General features: G+C 42.3%; 2 protein-coding genes across 3 annotated transcripts in view; both read right to left on the bottom strand.

Annotated features, from left to right (window-relative positions):
* Positions 1–19,949, bottom strand: part of LOC309482079 (GDP-L-fucose synthase-like) — a 274,578-nt gene that overhangs the window by 187,994 nt on the left and 66,635 nt on the right. The window lies entirely within an intron of this gene.
* The window catches only part of LOC309482070 (GDP-L-fucose synthase-like), an 84,200-nt gene continuing 66,896 nt past the window's right edge, over positions 2,646–19,949 (bottom strand). The window contains exons 6-10 of one of the 2 annotated variants that reach the window (XM_082147284.1): positions 13,202–13,335; positions 12,972–13,103; positions 12,772–12,851; positions 12,513–12,612; positions 2,646–2,944 (exon numbers count right to left, since the gene is read on the bottom strand). In XM_082147284.1, coding sequence (XP_082003410.1) covers positions 2,784–2,944; positions 12,513–12,612; positions 12,772–12,851; positions 12,972–13,103; positions 13,202–13,335 — 607 coding nt within the window. In that variant the 3' untranslated portion in view covers positions 2,646–2,783. Of the gene's footprint in view, positions 2,945–12,197; positions 12,407–12,512; positions 12,613–12,771; positions 12,852–12,971; positions 13,104–13,201; positions 13,336–19,949 lie in introns of those variants that run through there. The other variant, XM_082147285.1, reaches the window with a different exon arrangement.

The raw sequence follows: 19,949 nt of genomic DNA, 5'->3' as shown, positions 1-19,949 counted from the left end.
ATCCGCCACACCTTGGCCGGTCCGTGAAAATATTGTCTGATATTAAACCGGTCCGTGACGCAAAAAAGGTTGGGGACCGTTACAAGTGATATACATGTAGATTTTTTTCCTTTTTTGGAGCGAGCGGGGGGCGATTTGAGTGGAGCGCGAAGCAAACTGCGTTGAGCGCTGAGCGATAATGAGCGGAGCGGCCTGATGTAGCTTTGAGCGGGGGAGCGGAGGGGTGAACAGTTCCGTGAGCGATGAGCGGAGATTCTCACCGCTCCACTCCGCTCATATGCTCTGCTAGCTACTGAAGATTTAGGCCTAAATAACTGATCTCCCGGTAATATAGTGTCCTACTCTGCCCCTCCTCATGATGATGTATTTGCAGCTGTTTCTATAGAAAAATGCTGTGTCACTCGCACGAGTGCGCCCAAATATTTTTTCACGTTCGCACGCCGAAATATTTACTCGCATGTGCGAGTGAAATGGGCGCACTGCAGAGCCCTGTCTTTTATGTGGTGACTTTGTGAAACAGTGTCTAACTGTGGCTGCTGAGACTGTGTGCCCGAATCAGACACAGGTTTTCTCTCAAATTAGCCTGTCTCGTAACACCGTTACCCGTCGCATAGAGGATATGGCTCAAAACATCCGTGAGCAAATCATTGTGACAGCAGGTAGATTTTCTGCCTTCTCCATCGCCTGCAACGAGAGTACAGATATCTCTGACTCTGCGCAGTTGTTGGTGTTTTTGCGAGGGGTCAGCAAGGACTTTGAGGTGTGTTAGGAGCTCGCCGGCCTTTAAACACTTTCAGGCACCACCAAAGGAACGGATATTTTTGGCAGTGGAAAGAGTTGTGGAGAAGAACAACTTGAAGTGGGAAAATATGAAGGGAATCACGACCGATGGAGCTCTGGTCGATGGTTGGTAATCATTCTGGTCTCATTACACTGGTGTCAGAGAAAGTCTGTCAGTGTGGGGGGCAGATTTTAAAATAGCATTGCATTTTACACCAAGAGCACTTGTGTGCCAAATCAGTCGGCCTGAAGAATGTGATGCAAGATGTTGTTTTCATCATCAACAATATTCGCTCCAAGGCACTCTCACATCGTCAGTTCTAAGCTATACTGGATGAGATGGAGGCACAGTATGGTGATGTGCTGTACCACCAGGAGGTGAGGTGGCTGAGCTGAGGGAAAGTTTAACAGGGCTTTTTTGAGTTGCGTGATGTGATCAGGAAGTTTCAAGCTAGAAAGAAAAGCAACATTCAAGTGCCCTCAGACGAGCAATGGCTCGCCGACCTGGCTTTTCTGGTGGACATTACAGAGCTACTGAATACTCTGAATCTTCAGCTCCAAGGGAAGGACCAGGTAATCAGCCAGATGTATGATCACGTCAGAGCCTTCAAGCAAAAACTCTTGTTGCTCAACAGACATCTCTCAACAGGTGAGGCCTAATTGCAGTAAAATGGGCTTGTTAATAAGCATAATTTTATTGTGTGCAGTGTTTGGGGTAATCAGATAAAAACTAGGCTGGCCAAACTTCGCTTTAAAGACAAGATGGAGGAGAGGTTTATTGGAGGAAAAACAAAAGTAGCAATCTGAATATGATGATGGGAAAAACTAAAGCTTCAAAACAACTATGGTTTCCTAGAATGTCGTCAGCTGGTAGAAATTTCTTGCGTATGTCTATCTCACACCTCTCGCACGTGTTGCCTGCACCACCTAATCTACAGCTAAAGATAACATTTACAAGAGTTGCGAATGTGCGTTTGTATGTTGAAATGTATGTCATTAAATTAAAAATGCGACGAAACAAAGACAAGAAAACATCTTTCTATCCGGTGACTCTCAAAATCTGTGCATACAAAACACAGTGCATCCGTGTACAATGATTTATCAGAAAATTACTTTTGTCACTAAATCAGGTGCTTAATTACTATTGAAGTTATTAAACACCCCTGAATTCGGTAATGACGTGTTTTATGCGGTATTTATATCACGTTTAAATTTTAACTCAATACATTTGAATGCGCTAAAGGTCTATAACTGAACTTTAACATCTTAATATTTGGTAAAAGTTAACTTAAAGCCTGCAATGAATTACATCCTATCTACAACAACACATGCTTGTTATTGCGAACAATTCACCCATACATATGTTTGTTTGTTTTTTTGTTTGTTTTTACCTTTAAAAAAAATCTTTTGGTGTAATCAATAGAAATCTCTCTGGTGGCATATGCTGAACTTCTCCGTGAAGCTACTTCTGATTCAATGTGGCTTTAATCCTCTATTGCTGTTTACGACGTCATGACGACGACACTCTAAAAAGTTTAACTATGATTTACAACATTTTTTGGGTGAAACATTTTTACACTCCAAAATTTTTTGTATATTTTAAATCTGTGAAATCAATTAAATATACTGTATGAATTGAGTAAATGTAAGTAAAAAAAAAAAATAAATTTGGTTAACTGCATCTGGTACATTAACAAATAAAATTGAGTAGAAATAATTTAACATTTAAAAACCAATATTTATGAGTAATATTAACTTTTTATTTTTGAGTAATATGAACTGTTTTTATTTGAGTAATATTAACTTTTTTAATTTCCTCTAAACCTTTGTAAAATAGTATTCCATACAACCACCAGTAGGCTATACATGACATTGGCCTTTATTGTCGATGAGCACAGCAATACAGCATATTTTACACTGTTTTAACATGTATACAATATTGCCTAATTTAACAAACATTTCATAAGTAAAAATTAAACATTTAAACATTCAGGTAGCCTAATTCAAGTGTAATCAACCAGTTTGTTATCCAATTTCCACCGGATCAGCGCTGGTTCTCGTGCCGGAGACGGACTCGCACTCTGCGGGTGAACTTCGACCTTCAGACCGCCATCCAGCGTTTCACTCATAGCCGAAAGATACTGCGAGCGATTGACTCCATAACCTGCCAATAAACAAACAGCGCACACAGTTCTGAGGACATTTTATCATCCAAATGAATTATATTCATTATCATTTGGAATAAAGTCGAGTGTTTTATGCAAGACGTTTCAATCACGGGGAAAGACAGCGCAACTCTCGTTTAGGTGTCACATTACGCCTTTGTATGTTGTTTTGCTTTAAATTAAAATGATTTAAAGCAAAGTAATGATTTTATAGATAAAATAAAACATACACAAACCTGAATTTCACAAAAGGAAATGCAGCAATTCTGCGACTGAGAAGAGAGAACTGTTCTGGACTGGAGAGAATTCAACAGCCCGCGCTCACTCAACCGTTGAGTTGTCGTCACGTCAGAGGGCGGGGGAGGGGTGCATTGTTTTAATTGAGTAAACTTACTCAATTTCTTAAGAGTGTGTTAAATATATTAATAATATTGATTTGAATTAAGTAATATTTTTGCTTCTTGAAACAGATCAGTTTAATTCTCCATTCTCAAATATTTTTATAGAAATTTCACAAATATATTAAGTGTTATAAATAATAATATATATATTTAATAATAATAATAATAATAATATAATTAAGTGTTATTATAAATAAGACAAATACTAAATTCTTTTAGTGAAAAAAAACTTAAATATGACTTTACATTTTAGATCAAATTAACTGTTGAATTTTAAGTAAATTATTTTGGTATGTTAAACTCAAACAATCAAGTAAATGATATTCAGAGATTTTATTAAGTTAATAAAATTAAATATTACTGTAATATTTACTAAGCCAGAGAATTATTTTTTAGAGTGCTCCAGCGGGGAGGGCTGAGCTCGGTTGACTTCCTGACCGAGCTGACCTAACCGGTTTAACCAGATGGTTGACTTGATGCATAAGATCATCAATGCTGTGTGTGATTTGAATAATGACTGTGTGGGGGATACCAAACGTGTAACAAATCTCAAAAATGAAATGGTCGTAAGAGGCCTAACAAATTCATGGCATGGCATCATGGCATGATGTTACGATCGTGTGTCTTAACGCCAAAGAGCCGATCTGTTCACAATAAGATCCGTAACAAGCATATAGGATGCATTTCATTTTGCGCAGGCTTTAAGTTAACTTTTACCAAATATTAAGATGTTAAAATTAAAATTCCAAACTCTTGTAAATGTTTTCTTCTGCTGTAGATTAGGTGGTGCAGCCAGGCAACACCTGCGATAGGTGTGAGATAGACACACGCAAGACATTTCTACCAGCTGACGACATTCTAGGAAACCATAGTTGTTTTTCAAAGTTTGAAAATAGAAAATAGACAATAGATTGAGAATGGTGATGTTAAAAATTGGCAAACAATTTCAAAACAGTGTGTTTTAGAAGAAATGCAAACAAAAGCAATGATGCATAAAAAACAAAGGTGTCCAAAATGTTACAAGCTAAGTCTTGTTTCAGAGTCGGTATGCTCCAGTGAAAACTTTGACTTGTGTGAACTTTGATGAGGCCGAGAACACTAGCACTGTTAAACATGCGGTTCAATAACAATGTTCAATATAAACAAGAAACCAACTCTAATGCTACTGAGCTTGTTTCACATATAACTGTTGATAGTTAGATATAATAGTTAGATAATTTATCTAACAATTGAAATTTACGATGTTAAAACATTTAGGTATTCTGCTGATGAGGCCAAAAAGAAGAACAAATGATTAAGACATAAAAACACAACGTCTGTTTTCTGGATCAGACCTAAAGGACTAATGTCTAAAACTCTGGTGTCATGGTGTGGACAGAATAAAAAATTAATCATCCCACCTTTCACTTAAAAATACCACTTATTAACTGTAATTCATTAGCTTAACAGTTGTGACATAAAAAACTAAATAACAATAACAAAACAAAAAACAAGTGACATACACAAAATAACTATCTATGACTGTGCTGTGAAATGCACATCTTTAAGAGTAATAGTTAGACGAGTTTGAAGTGTAATAGTTTTATAGGTAAAAGAAAAACAGCAATACTCATCTTTCATGTCGATGTTTCAAAGACATAGCAGAAAGATGTTCTAAAAGAAATATGATTTGTTTAGTCTTAAACACTCTCATGTAGAAGGACTGTCATTTAATTCTCTTTTATGTTATATGTTCATGTTTTTCATGAATTCCTATGAATGTGTTTGACCACGCTCTGGGATTATAGTCCTTTCAAACTGTACAAAAACAAAAAGAAACGAGATGTAAAGCATCATTGACTAGTATATAAATGTCAATTACAAACATTCAAAACTGATCACAAGTGGCTTTTCTGTATTCATTTTAAATGGCTCATGCTGTATTTTCTAGTAAGTTGACCTCTAGAAATTTACTTTTGTGCAAACATAGTCTTTGAATTTTATCTGGGGGTTTTACAAGAGTGTGGAACCTTGTTTAACAAACTCAAGCTTTGATGAATGTGCAGATCTCAGTGCACTTGTCAGGGTGTGCAGTACGCACATGCGCAGTAGAGGGGGTATTCGTATGACATGCGAAAGTTGAGCAGGAGAAGAGATAACCTCTCTACCGACTTCTGTTCTCTTCCTTTTATTTGCCTATTTCTATTTGTGAATCGAGTTTTGAATGTTTATTTGTATACTTTTTCTCACTCAATCCCCATGACGAGTGTGACGCTTACTTCATTTTAGCTATTAAACCCTGGGGAAAATACGCCAGCTCTCGTCTCTCGTGCATCTTTTCATCCGAAACCATGCTGTTTTTCTCTCTGAGTCTAGGCTATGGAACTTTTTAACTTTTAATATGAAACATTGTTTTAGAAAAACATTTTACCTGTTCTGAAATGGTTTAACATCATGTGAAAACTTTATAACCGTCTCTGCTTTTTTTGTTTGTTTGTGTTGACTGGAAAAACTGGAAGAGAGGGCAACTCTCTGAGAGAACAAAGGAAAATAACATTTGAACTCACTCTTGTGCACCATTCGAGACGCAATGCTGAGATCACCAAAATTCACCTAAGAATCTATATGGTTTAATATTAATAATTATCATGCAATATTATATAGTATTACACATGTTTGGTATCATTTGAAATGTCTCAGTGCGACTGGTACAAAGGTCTCATACCCAAAGAAGTAAACCAAAATGTAATAAGGTATTTAAGAGTTTAGAGATGGGCTAACTCACACACAGAGGAGGGTGTGTCTTCCAGGCAAATGGCATCCTGCTCTCAAAGGTCTAAACTCAATGCAAATTCCCACTATTAGCAAATGTTTTCATGTAAATCAACTTCTGTCCTGTGATTAATGCAAATTCCCACTGTGAACTCATGTTCACATTTGAAAAGAGGTTTCTGCCAATCCGATTGTTAAGTCTGACGTCACGCGTGACGTTTAGCCTTTTCCGGGTCCAAGCGCTCCTCTCGTCCAGAAATAACAATGGTGGAACCTGTAAATTTATTTACGATCACGTCCTTCTTAGTGAGGCACCCTTGGCGGTCAAAAAGGGTTTAAATTCCTTTAACACCAACAGAGTGGTTAGTGTAGCTCATCACTCAGATGGCATAATTAAGGGTAGAGTCCAGGCATCAATGAAAAAGAAGATTTACGAGGTTGAAGTGAGTTAGCTCGGGACACGGGACACAGCAGTGCGGCATTGTAAAAACACTCAATAATAACCAAAACACCAGCGAAAGCGGTAGGTAGGTAGAGAGGACCTGGACTTTGGACCCGGAAAGAGTATTATCGGAGAGTGGTTACGTCACGACTTAACAACCGAATTGGTCTGAGTATTTAGGGAGATGCTGAAGATGGCTCGGCGCGATTTGTAGCTCAAATTAGCCCGTGATGCTGAAAGTGGCCGAGACTCTCAGCATCATGTATTTTCTAATGTCAGCTGCGCATCTTTTCTCTTTATTCCAGAGCATTTGATGTTTTGTAATTATTATCTTTGAACTGATTATGAAATTGGCATGATACATACCTGACATAATAATAAATTATTACATTTGATTTTATTCTGACTGACTCTAAAATTGTTTTCCCAAGTAGAATTCGTATGTTCCCGCGAGTTTTGCGTCAGATTTGTGACGACTAATATTTGGCATCAATTCAAGTGTACTTGGTTTGCAAAGACAAGTGAATTTCCATTTAGAACAGCAAATGCTGCTTGACCAATCTAAATTTGGTTCTGTCTTACCTCTGTTTTAATTTCATGTTACTTTAGATAAGTGTGCGTGGGAAACCACGGCATGGCCAATCCAAAGCTATTTTAAGAGAAGTAATGTTGGTCAGCTTATCTTTAATAGTGGCCATACCTCTACTGAAGTAAACGTTTAAGTTAAATTCAAGTGTATGCAATTCCATGGGGGCTAAACCAAAGTATCTTTGATTGTGTAAGCGTGAATGTGACCGATCTCCGGTATATAGCAATTACCTCTGTCTGGTGACCAAAACTGATAAGCTTGTGAACGTGAGACCCGCGTTAAACAGAAGATGTGAGGACCTCTGAGCGACATAGTTTCCTAATCTGGAACGGGTAAAATAGCCTATACTTAAAGAGTTAAAAAGAATAATCAAACATTCGCTCACTTTTAATGATGCTCTGATATGATTAAAACCTTTTTCATTTATGGAGTCAGATGAAATAACGAGGTAATACATATGAGAAAATGTATTCCTTTTAGTCTTGTTGTGTTGCGTAAAAGGAAAGACAGTAACGCACAAAAACCTTCACCTGTATTATTGGAGACCGCCCATTGGACCGATAAACAGGCTTACATCTGTTTTGTATTTAACATTTTAATGTAGCTTGGATGTGAAAAAAAACAAAAAAACACTGAAAATATTTTAATAAAAACAACCCCTGATTGCAGTGTTTGACCTCAAAACCTTGTTTCACATTTTAATTTTTAAAAAAAGTTTTACATGCTTTCAGAAAACACATTTTAGCTACCTTTTCTGATAACATTTTACAATGTCTGAATACGTAAATAACGTGCAAAGCACAAGTTATTCTGTTCAGCGCTTCTGACTTGACGCCGTCATCTGCTGAATCGCTATTTCCCTGCGGCCATCCGGCTAAGTTTCCTTTTTGACGAACGATTCGTCTAAAAAGCAAATTTCCTTCTAAAAGAGCAGCGCAACGTTGTTTCAAATGCCTTGTCCTGACTGTGTCACATGCAGAGCCCCTCTGCATCTCACAGATGAGCACCATGAGTGCGTTTCCTGCCTGGGCAGAAACCATGCAGAAACTGCAATTATACAGGGCGGCTGTTCTCATTGCGAGAACAAGGCGCTCTCCTCTCTGCGCTCACGGCTAGCTTTCTTTTTAGAGAGCGACCCCCGCCCCCTCCCGTTTCCCACCTCCCAAGAGCCTTGGAGGAAGAAATGTCAGGGTCAGAGAACACACGAGCGCACGGAGACGAGTGAGCTCACGCCGGCTCAGACCCCGCGTGCCTCTTCACCAAAGCAGACCAGCGCCCCTCCTTTGAAGCGGCCGGCCTCGTCTATTTTGGTGGATCGGAGGAAGACTTCCACGATGACAGCCTGTCGTTGGTGGCCTCTGAAGGCGAGGATTGGTCGGGCTCAGTCATTAACCCTACCCCCCCATCTCAGTCCAGCAAAGGTGACGCCAGGGCAAGCACAGACGCAGAACTTCTCCATGTTCTCACCAGGACCATTGGAGAGCTCGGACTCGACTGGTCTTCACCAGAAGAGCCCACCAGAAGCCGCCTCGACGAGTGGTTCCTGCCGGGGCGCCAACAGGCCCCTCGCCAGCGATCGGCGTCGTTCTTCCCTGAAGTTCATGACGAACTAACAAAGTCATGGTGTGCCCCCTACTCTGCCCCCCTTCCGCCTCTGCAACGCTCTCAACTCTTGACGGCGCAGAGGAAAAGGTATATAAAGCTGCCCCTCCTGGAGGATGGAGGCCTAAAGTGGCTCATCAGTCCGAACCTTGCAGATCTACTTCAGCTCTCGCCGGCCGAGCCTATGCTTCCGCTGGTCAAGCTGCTTCAGCCCTGCACACTATGGTGGTCCTCCAAGTGTTCCAGGCGAAACTCCTCCATGCCATGGACGAGTCTGGACCGGACCCCACGACCTTCCGTGATCTGACCTTCCGCCACTGATCTGGACCTGCGTGCCACAAAGACCACCGCCCAGGCCATTGGAAGAAGCATTCATACCGTGGTCAACACATCGGTAGGGAGCAACGTGGCTCACGTCCTCCGCACCGAAGTGTTAAATCTAGGGTGACCATACATCCTGTTTAACCAGGACATATCTGGCCAGGATTTCGAGATCGCCCAAAATGCCCGGGATTCGGCTTTTGCTTTCTACAGTCACCATTCATTATGTTTACATTATTACATTATTTGACACTGACACGTACGTGCCAGCTTTGCAGGTCATGCATTCTGCTTCACACGGATCCCGATCGAGACGAAAACACAGGAATTTTCTTAGCAATGCTAGAACGCACATCAACCGATCACTTGTTTAGCGTTCATGTAAACACTACATTTAGATTCACCAATCGGAATTAATTCAGTCCTACTGAATCAAAAGGTGTGCATGTAAACAAAAAGAATGGCGACGAGAAAGCAAAAGCCGTATCCCGGATATTTTGGGCGATCTCGAAATCCCGGCTGGACATGTCCTGGAATATGGTCACCCTAGTTAAATCTGCTAGCAAAAGGGGCTGTCGAGACAGTTCCCCTTCACAGAGCGAGTCAGGCTTCTACAGCCGTTACTTCCTCGTCCCGAAAAAAGGATGGCGGCCTCAGGCCTATTTTTGATCTCAGACACCTGAAGAAGGCCCTCATGAGACGGGAATTCAGGATGCTAACAACCGAACAAATCTTCTCGCAAATTCGCCCAGGGGATTGTTTTTTGTCAGTGGATCTGAAAGATGCTTACTTTCACATCCAGATAACCCCCCATCACAGACCGTTCTTGAGATTCACGTTCGAGGGGGTGGCTTATCAGTACACAGTCCTGCCATTCGGGCTATCACTGGCACCTCGTACATTTACGAAATGCATGGATGCGGCTCAAAGGACACTGGGCTTTATGGCCTCCGCATCTTCAGTACTCCAATTAGGCCTACTGCATGTGCGCCCCCTGCAGCGCTGGCTGAAGCCCCGATTTCCGGCTCATGCTTGGCGGTCTGGCCACCTACGCATCAGGGTAAACCACGGCTGTACCAAAGCCCTGGCCCCTTGGAAAAACGGCAGCTGGTACCAGTCTGGTGTAAGCATGGGTCTAATCTCGACGAGGAAAGTTGTTTCGACAGATGCCTCCAACCTAGGTTGGGGGACTCTGTGCGAGGGCAGGCCAATCTCCGGCCTCTGGTCGAGCTCGGAGAAACCCCTACATATCAACTGCCTCGAAATGAGAGCAGTCTTTCTAGCCCTAGAAACCTTCCTTCCGAGTCTGGCGTGACACCACGTCTTGGTCCGGATGGACAACATGGCAGTGGTGTCATATATAAATCGCCAGGGTGGGCTCAGGTCGAACAACCTGTACACCATGGCCAGACAGCTCCTGATATTGGCACACACCAACCTGCGCTCGCTAAGAGCAGCGCATGTACCGGGTATACTGAACCAGGGAGCAGACATGCTATCTCGAGACAACGTTCCCCCCGTGGAATGGTCTCTCCACCCCCAAACAGTTCAACTGATCTGGAGTATCTTCGGGAGGGCAGAGGTAGACCTCTTCGCCTCAGAAGACAACTCTCAATGCCCAACATTCTTTTCAAAGAACAGGGAATGCGCTGGCCCACGAATGTCGCCTTTATGCATTCCCTACGGTATTGATGCTCCCCCAGGCCATCGAACGGATCAGGGAGAACAAGCGTGCAGTCCTCCTAATATCCCCTCTCTGGCGGACCCAAACTTTTTTTGATGTAGCTGCTAGAAACTGCCCCGTGGCCGATACCACTGAGGGAGGACCTCCTCACTCTGGCACCCCCGTCCCAACTTGTGGGCCCTCCATGTGTGGCCCCTCAACGGGTACCCAGGAACCTCTCGGATAGAGTCCTAAGCAGTTACCGAGGCGAGAGCTACGTCTACGAGACGCCTCTATGCCCTTAAATGGTCAGTGTTCACCAGCTGGTGCTCAGCTTGGAACCTAGACCCCTACTCATGTGAATTACTAGTGGTACTTTCTTTTCTACAAGAGCTAATGGATGCGGGTCATACTCCCTCCATGCTCAAAGTATACGTGGTGGCCATAGCAGTCTTCCATGCTCCTGTGGCCGGCCAATCCTTAGGAAAGAGTGACCTGGTCGTACGCTTCCTCAAGGGGGCCAGGAGGCTGAACCCGCCTTGTCCTCCCTCATGGGACCTATCCACGGTCCTCAGGGCCCTTAGGGGACCCCCTTGCAAGCCGCTTCAGTCGACTGACTTAAAGCCACTTTCGCTCAAGACCGCACTCCTTCTCGCCTTAGCTTAGGTCAAGCGAGTGGGTGATTTTCAAGCACTCTCCATGAACACTTCCTGTCTTGAGTTTGGGCCCAACGACTCCAAAGTCGTCCTCAAACCTAGACATGGCTATGTACCCAAGGTGCTCTCAACTCCGTTCAGGGACCAGGTCATTTCGCTATCTGCCCTTCCCCTGTCGCAAAATGATTGGGAATTAAGTCTACTCTGCCCCGTCAGGGTTCTCAGAATTTATATAGAGCGTTCTGTCCCGTTCTGGCAGACAGAACAGCTCTTCATATGCTTCGGCGGCCGCACCAAAGGGCTCCCGGTCACAAAGCAAAGATTGTCACATTGGATAGTGAATGCTATCTATTTGGCCTACACTTCAATGGGCCTTCAATGCCCCATAGGCGTCAGGGCTCATTCCACAAGGGGCATGGTCCAGTGGTGTACCAATTGAAGACATTTGTGCGGCGGCCAGCTGGTCCACGCCGTCCACATTTGTGAGGTTTTACAACTTGGAGGTGCCGGCTCTGCAGGCACGAGTCCTTTCTATCTAAGTGGATACTTGGGCCACTCGGAGGTTGCTTCCGGGCCGCCAATTGAATAGCCCAGTCATATTGTATAGTCTTAAAGTGACAGCAGCAAGAGTGTCCTGCTTTTTCTTCATTTATATTTGTAAATCTAACTTCTCTTCATGACTTGGATTTGGATGAAAGTCTCTTGAAATTTTCCACAAGAAAAACTTGAAAACTGAAATGAAAACTGCTGATTTTCTAGACATGTATGAATTTGGCAACCTTAAAATGTTACAAAAATTCTGTATATAAAAAAGACATTAAACAACATGATTTAAAATATGAGTGTATTATAGCAATTCACAGTACAGATCATTAGACAATAAACCCAGAACATACCCTGATTGACAAATTCGTTTAAAAAAAAATCGGATAAATCATTGGTATCCAGCATTAAGATGCTCCCCCACCGCGTGAAGATCTTCATTTACGGACGATGTCATAATTGGCCGCTAACCAATCGCACGTCTCCTTGACGGCTGTAAAAGGAATGCATTTATAAAGGTTCTTGTTTTGGTCTCTGCTTTTTACTACTATTGAAAAAACATTTAGTAATTGCAGAAGCGAGAAGTGAAGATTGATCACCTGCTTTGAACGGTGTGAACTTGAAGTCTGGCAGGTATTTGCGTAGTTTGGCGTTACTGGCGGTTTTCTTGATCTGGCCGTCTGATTTGCTAGTGTCATACTGAGAGCGGTTAGTTAAGGGTTAAAGGGTTTAAAGCTCAATAGCTCAAGAACAATCGGGACATTATGCAAAATATATGTTGAGTTCCACAGAACAAAGATAGCAGTTCTGTCAGCTGTAAAAAATAACTGCAGACAATGTTTATATTCGAAAGGATACAATCACTTCACCTTTAAACCCAAACCCTTCAACCACAGCGTCCACAGCGTCCTTTATGGTCAACTCATCCTCCTCTCCAACTAGAGAGAAAGACACAAAGGCAAAGAAAATCAAGAGAGACATGATCTTGATATTTGATCAGCCATTGAGCTCTGATGAAACAGATCCAATATGTGTGATGTCAAACACTCGTCGAGTACCTGACGCAATGATGGGCTCCACCTCGTCATACTCCCTCAAAACCCACACAAACAGACGAGCCAGATCCACAGAATAAATGAACTGACGCAGGGCGCGACCTGAACCCCAGACCTGCAGAGGTTTACCTTCCTCTACAAAATACACAAACACATGCAAATTTACCAACATGTGGGACACTCTGAATGTGACTGTGGCTTCAGATTGTTCCAGAGAGTTAAACATGTCTCACTCTTTGCCAGGTACGTCTTGTGTACCAACCCCGGCATCACGTGGCAGTCCTCAATGTTGAAGTTGTCATGTGGTCCAAATATGTTGGTAGGGATGACAGCTGTGTATCGCAGACCATACTGCTGAAAACACGCCCTAATGGACACACACACACACACACACACACACACACACACACACACACACACACACACACACACACACACACACACAGTATTTGGAAACATTTCAGGTACATATAAATTTTTCTTAAGGAAAAAAATTTCATTAATTATCATTAGCACATGTCAAACTCCAGTCCCGGAGGGCCACTGTCCTGCACACACCTGCCTGGAAGTTTCAAGTAATCCTGAAGAACTTGAATAGCTGGATCAGATGTGTTTAATTAGGGTTGAAGCTAAACACTGCAGGGCTGTGTGGCCTTCCAGAAACTTAATAAACTATACACAAAACCCTCTCTCTTGGGTAGGCCTACTGTACATTATATAATGTTAAAATTAACAGCAGAGTCAAAACTATTAAAATCAACTGCTATATATTTTCAGATATAATAACCCACACTCAATTAACAACTTTGTTTTCTACAATCATTTAAGCAAATTTTTTTTTATACAAACCTTCTAATGATATACAGTTATTGTTCAACCTCCATTGCAAATCAGGGCCCGTATTCTTAAAGCTTCTAAGAATCCTATCAGAAAACTCCTAATTTAGTTAAAAAACTTCTACGTAGGAGTCTTAGCTTAAGAGCAACTCGGAGCAAGGAAAAGACAAAAACGTTCATCTTAGTGAGGAGGCGGGGCTGACCCCGTTGCTACGTATGACACAATCTTTTGAAGACTGTGATTGGTTGGTAGTCCAAGAAGGGAAAAAAAAGAGAGCGATTTTAAGTATAGGGTCTACTCACACACACACACACACACATTATATATATGTATATAAATCCTTTTTTTTTTTTTATGCTGTTCATTTCCTATAAGGTATTTGATTGGCTTAGAATGATAAAAAGTGTTCCACTCTTTCCAATTACACTGATTGCTGGCATGTCTATTTAAGTGGTGGTTTGAATGTTGGTTTTAATGTAGCAAACATGGACTCAAAAACAAGGACGACGAGAAAGCCCGACTGGACAGAGGAACAGTGTTTACTGTTAGCCCAGTTAATGGATGAACAGAAGGCCACCCTTAAAGGAAAATTCGGGCCGGGTGTCACAGCACGGGGCAAGAAGCAGACATGGGAGCTTATAGCAGTTAATAATAAATTATTAACTGCTCATTCCCCCTGAGTGTGTGCACCAGGACAGCCTGCTATATTCATGAATGCAGTTTTTTGAGCCTGCAAGGTAGTAATGTCCAGTGGAAATGAAATGAACTGCGACACAATAAGAGGTTCTGAAAGTGCTGTAATTGTTTGTGTGATCACTCTGCTTACAGAAGGCTGTGACAGACCCAAATCATCACTGCTGCATTGTTGCATTTTCCCAGTTGCCAAATATCTTAATGTAGTGATTACTTTAATTTCTGGCGCTACGACATTTCTGCGCTGTGTCAGAGATGTTAGCGTGTCTCTAATAAGACACAAACGTGATCCCTGCACGATCTAATCTATATATATGCATCTTATTAACTCACTGTCATCCATTGTCTGCAAAACATTTCTTCTCCTTTGTCTTTCTGCCATTTTCTCTTCTGCTAAAGAAACTCTTAAGCCTCTTATAAGTCCTCATCCGTACTCCTAACAATTTTGACCTTAAGACCTCTTTTAAGGGTTAAAATGCTTTCTGAATTACTTTTTTCTTTACTAGGATTTTTATTTAATTTTAAAGAGTAAACACCCACATTTCTACGAGATTTTTTTATGAATAGCCTACGGGCCCAGGTTTATTGGCAAGATTTACAGACTTCAGCTGTTTGCAATGAACAAATCAAACAAGTATTTGAAATAGCTCAACACAACAAATGTTTCAAGTGGTTTCCCCAAATTCAACTGAAAATGCAACTTGTAATGACTTGTAATGAGTATTCATTATTCAGTCAGTGTATATACACTGCCCAGCCAAAAAAAAAAAAAGTCGCTGTTTGGATTTAAAAAGGCAAATTCTTAAGAGTCTATGATTGGATCATTATTGCTGTGATTATTATGTTTTTAGCATGATATATGTTTGGCAACAGTTCTTCTAAGCCTAATTGATGGAGTGTATAGCTTTTCTTTTCTTAAACAATACATGTAGGAAGACACATCATGGCCATATTTCAGGATAACAATGTCAAGATTTATCAGGCTCAAATTGTGAAAGAATGGTTGGGAGGAGCATAAAGAATAATGATCAATATTTCTATTACTCAAATCAGTTAAATGATTGTAGGCTGCATAAATTAGGTCAGCCGGAACCGGAATACTTCCCATAACACCTGATGTACTCGTTACATCAGAAGAAGAATGGCATTTACGCTAATATTAGTCTTAGGACCTGTGCCTAGACACACAACGACACGACCACAACTCAGGCCTGAATGTCAGCCAGGATTGTGTCAACTAGACTCTCCCATGTGAAGACCACATCAACACAACAGCCAGTGGCACTGATCTTCAATAAACCCGCCTCCATACCGGCGTGATGAATCCGATCTTCAACCAGATGGAACTGGATAAATATTTTGAATGCTCCTGATACACAAACTGACTTCTGACCTGTAATGCTGCCTGAATCTTAACCATGTTCGTTTTTTGGCCTGAGGAGAACTGGCCCCTCGACTGAGCTTGGTTATTCCCAAGGTTTTTTTTCTCCATTCTGTCACCTGATGGAGTTAGGGTTCCTTGTCACTGTTGCCTATGGCTTGCTTAGTTGGGGACAGTTAACGTTTAACAGTATTACTGATCTGCCTGCATTGACACCATTGTTTGAGAACTGAACTGAGCTGGACGATGAAATCACTGTTTTCTCTAGAGCTGCTGTATAGATAAATTAACTAAATTAATAACTTTTTTATACAACAGAAATGAATTAGCACTGAACTTACTTAAGCTGGACAATGGCACCATTTTCTTCTGGAGCTGCTGTACAGCCAAAACAAACTTTGTTGCATTATTTTCCTGTTATCACTGTAAAGCTGCTTCCTTATCCTGCTTCTACCTCATTGCTAGTTTGCTGCTCTGGTATGGCAGTACTGTATGTCCATCTTCCAGAGCTTCTCCACATTCTGCATCAGCTCCGTCGTCTGGGGTGAGACACTAGTGAAAAGACACTGCTGGATGCTTGGTGCCCACTGGGTAAGGTGTGCGGGTCCTTGAAGTGTCCATCCCAGTCTCGTATGAATGGCTGCTAGACCTCCAGGAGGAGCCATTCTCTCTGGCTCGAAAGGGGTAATTAGATGGGGCCCAGGCCCAGTTTGTCAACCACCTCAGGGAGGAGCATTGTGCACTCTGACCCATCATCCAGAACTGCGTAAGTGTCTAGTGTCCTGTCTCTTTTGCACAGGAGCACTCTAACGGCTTTCAGCAAAACACTATAGTGGGCAGATGGTCTGTCCAGGTAGAGAACTTTCATACTGGTGCTCACTAGAAAACGTTCAGCCTTTGGCTGCTCAGTGTTGGGGTATGCGTTGGCATCATGCAGGACTCTCAGATACTTTCCCTTGACACACATCACAGAGCCTCTTGAGGTCACATTGCGCTGCTTGATGTGCTCTCTCACATCTCCAACATCTCTTATTTACTCTGATTCACTCTATGACCTCCTCTCTGGTGAGTTTCTAAATAACGGGACACTTATTTAGGAAGCCCTGAAGGGTCCAAACCTCTAGGTATCCCTTCTCGGGCTCGACATTGGTCCGTTCCCCATTGGATTTTGACTTTTAGTTCTACTATAAGCCTCAGGCTCCACAGCCCCAGACGGTAGATCAGAGCGAAGTCGTCAGCTAATAGCACGGCTTTTTGAAATAGGTTCCCATAGCGTCTAGCAGACGCAATACGAGTGAACCGTTTTTGAAAGGGAACGTACTCAGTTACTAACGTGACCTCGGTTCCCTGAGAGTAACGGGAACGAGTATTGCGTAGAATGCCGTGCTTTTGAGCTTCACGTTCAGGAACTGTCGCTTCAGTGGATTTAACCTGATTCCTATAAAAATGGGCCGCTTGTATAGTAAGCAGCCACGCTCAATTTGGCGGGTTTTGGCGCACACGAGACGGAAAGCGCCCTGATAGGTTAGCGTGTACTCGCCGCTTCGCCATAGGTTTGTGCAGTTCCCGCAGCCAGGCCAATCAGCATGCTATTCAGCTCTGCACTGTGCTGGCTGTGCAGCTGCAATGCGTTTTAAAGTAAAGGCTTTAATATTCACAAGAAAAGGAGTTTTCCCATAGCGTCTAGCAGACGCAATACTCTTTCCTGTTACTCTCAGAGAACCGAGGTTACATTAGTAACCGAGTACGTTTGTGATATCAGAAATGCCAACGATTTCAAACCACATTTTTAAGACTTTGGTTCACTGCAGTTTTAAGAAGGAAATACTCCGCAATGGTGTTGACTTATGAATTTACACATGCATAATTGTCTTAAAGCATATTAAAAACACCACATAGACATATAAACAACATTTAAAAGCTTGATTTTCACCACAGGGGTACTTTAAGAATTTGACACATGATGATGTGTACATTTAAAAAGGTTCTATAAAAATACCCCTGGAAATCAATTTAAGGCGGGGAAATATCACCCCTTAATGGAACAGTTTGTTTCTGTCGCTGTCAATGTTGTTTTTGGAAGTTACCTTAAAAAAATGCAGTTGCCTCAAATCTGAGGGGGCTCTACAGGTGCTGTCTATAATGTATGCTGGAGATGCTTATTTCACTTACATGAGCACTTTTGTTTGATTGAATCCCGAATAATTCCAATTGATGATTTGGCCTAAGACGTGTGATTATTCAGTATCTAAGTGCAGCATCTTTGAAATATGCGCTATATTTTTTTACATTTGAACTTTAGTGAAGATGCAAGACTTGAAATTGAATTTTGTGCTTTTGGTTTCTGTAGGTGAAGGTCAGGTAAACTTGTCCCACAGGTGACATCTTGTGGCCAGAAGATGTAATTAAGTGAGATTTTTTGAGTTTCCAGTGACTATTACATTACATGCTGCTCCAGTGTCTAATTTAAATGTAACGTTCTTGTTGTTAATTTTCAGGCTTTCAGTCCATTTGTCTTTTTCCCTTTGTGTTTCAGTGATGACCAGGTGCACATTTTTCATTGTCTGTCTTGTTTGCACATCAGTGGTTCCAACAAAGAAATAATCTTGTTCATCACTTTGCAAAGTGGTTTATTTTGTTGCATGCTTTGCAAGTTTGTCCATAAGCTGGGCACTTTCTGCTTTCTTGTTGGTAAACATATTGAACATTTCTTGCATTGTTTTTGCCTCTTCACGATGACTTGGTCCTAATTTGTAAGTCGCTTTGGACAAAAGCGTCTGCTAAATGACTAAATGTAATGTAAATGACTTTCCACTGCATGCTATTTACTTTTCTGTTCACTTTGCACTGTTTTGCCTCCCTTTTCTTTGTGTTTCATCTGATTTGACGTTAACTCGTTGGCCCTCCAGGGGTCGATTGCTTTTTCCAACAGGAAATCTGCCTTGGGTTACTGTAACGGTCACCAGCTGGAGTGCCCTTGAGAGCCACCAGAGGGCACTCCACACCGGACTATCATATTTACTCACAGACTACAATTCCCATCCTGCATCTACCTGGACTGATTACTTCATACACCTGCACTGCACTGATTACACACACACCTGCACCTCATTCACACACACATAAAAGCCACTTCCACACTCCACTTCTCTGTGAAGTATTGCATTGCCCCGGCGTACAATTTCTGAGCGTTTATTCCTGTGTTTGCTGTTCTCGTTTACTGACCTTGGACTGTGTATCTCGACTCCTGATTGTTCTCTGCCTGCCTTTACCCGGATCGCTAATTGGACTTTGCCTTTTGCTGCCTGCCCTGACTTCTGCCTGTGACCCCGATCTGCTCTGTGTTCTCTCCGTTGTTCTGTCTGCTGTTGTTTTACCCTGCCTGTCTGACCACTCTAAATAAAGCTGCAAATGGATCCCTCCTCGTCCGCTGCATCATTACAGAATACTTCGCCACTACAAGGATCCAGTGGCTTTCCCTGTGAATATCGGCCAGGTTTGGACAATGCACTAATGTTATTAACCCTTAAGCAGGGCTCTCGATCACTTGAGGATTATATCCAAGAGTATTTAGATCTCGCCTACTATTCTGATATGCCGGATTGTGTACTCATAGATTTCTTTTGTGAGGGCATTAATCTGCCGCTCAGATCACGTTTAATCCGTGAGGGTCCCCGTTCATCTCTCAGTCAGTTTATGAACTATGCCTTGTTGACTGTTGGTTCAGCGTTCACCGTGGGAGGCGCAGAGGAATGCACCATTACTTCCGCGCCTGTAATGGCAGCCGCACCAGAGTCTTATCACGTCTCAACAGATCTTCCAGAGCCCTGTCACTTCTCAGCAGATCTTCCAGAGCCTTGTCACTTCTCAGCAGATCTTCTAGAGCCTTGTTACGTCTTAGCAGAATTCCCAGAGCCCTCTACTGCTGAGGGGGCGTTTCCAGAGACTGTTCCCGTCATGCCAGCCATCAAGCTAGTCACCGGATCGGTCTATTATCGTCCAGGACTGGTATCCAGTGTGGCCGATTCCCCGCTGAGGTCTGTACGTGTTGCCATAAGGGCCATCGTGCA

Source organism: Leuciscus leuciscus, assembly GCF_965113295.1.
Source record: "Leuciscus leuciscus genome assembly, chromosome: 19".
Taxonomy (NCBI): Eukaryota; Metazoa; Chordata; class Actinopteri; order Cypriniformes; family Leuciscidae; genus Leuciscus; species Leuciscus leuciscus.
Note: the sequence above shows the minus strand (reverse complement) of the source record. Positions and strands in the feature narration are given on the sequence as shown.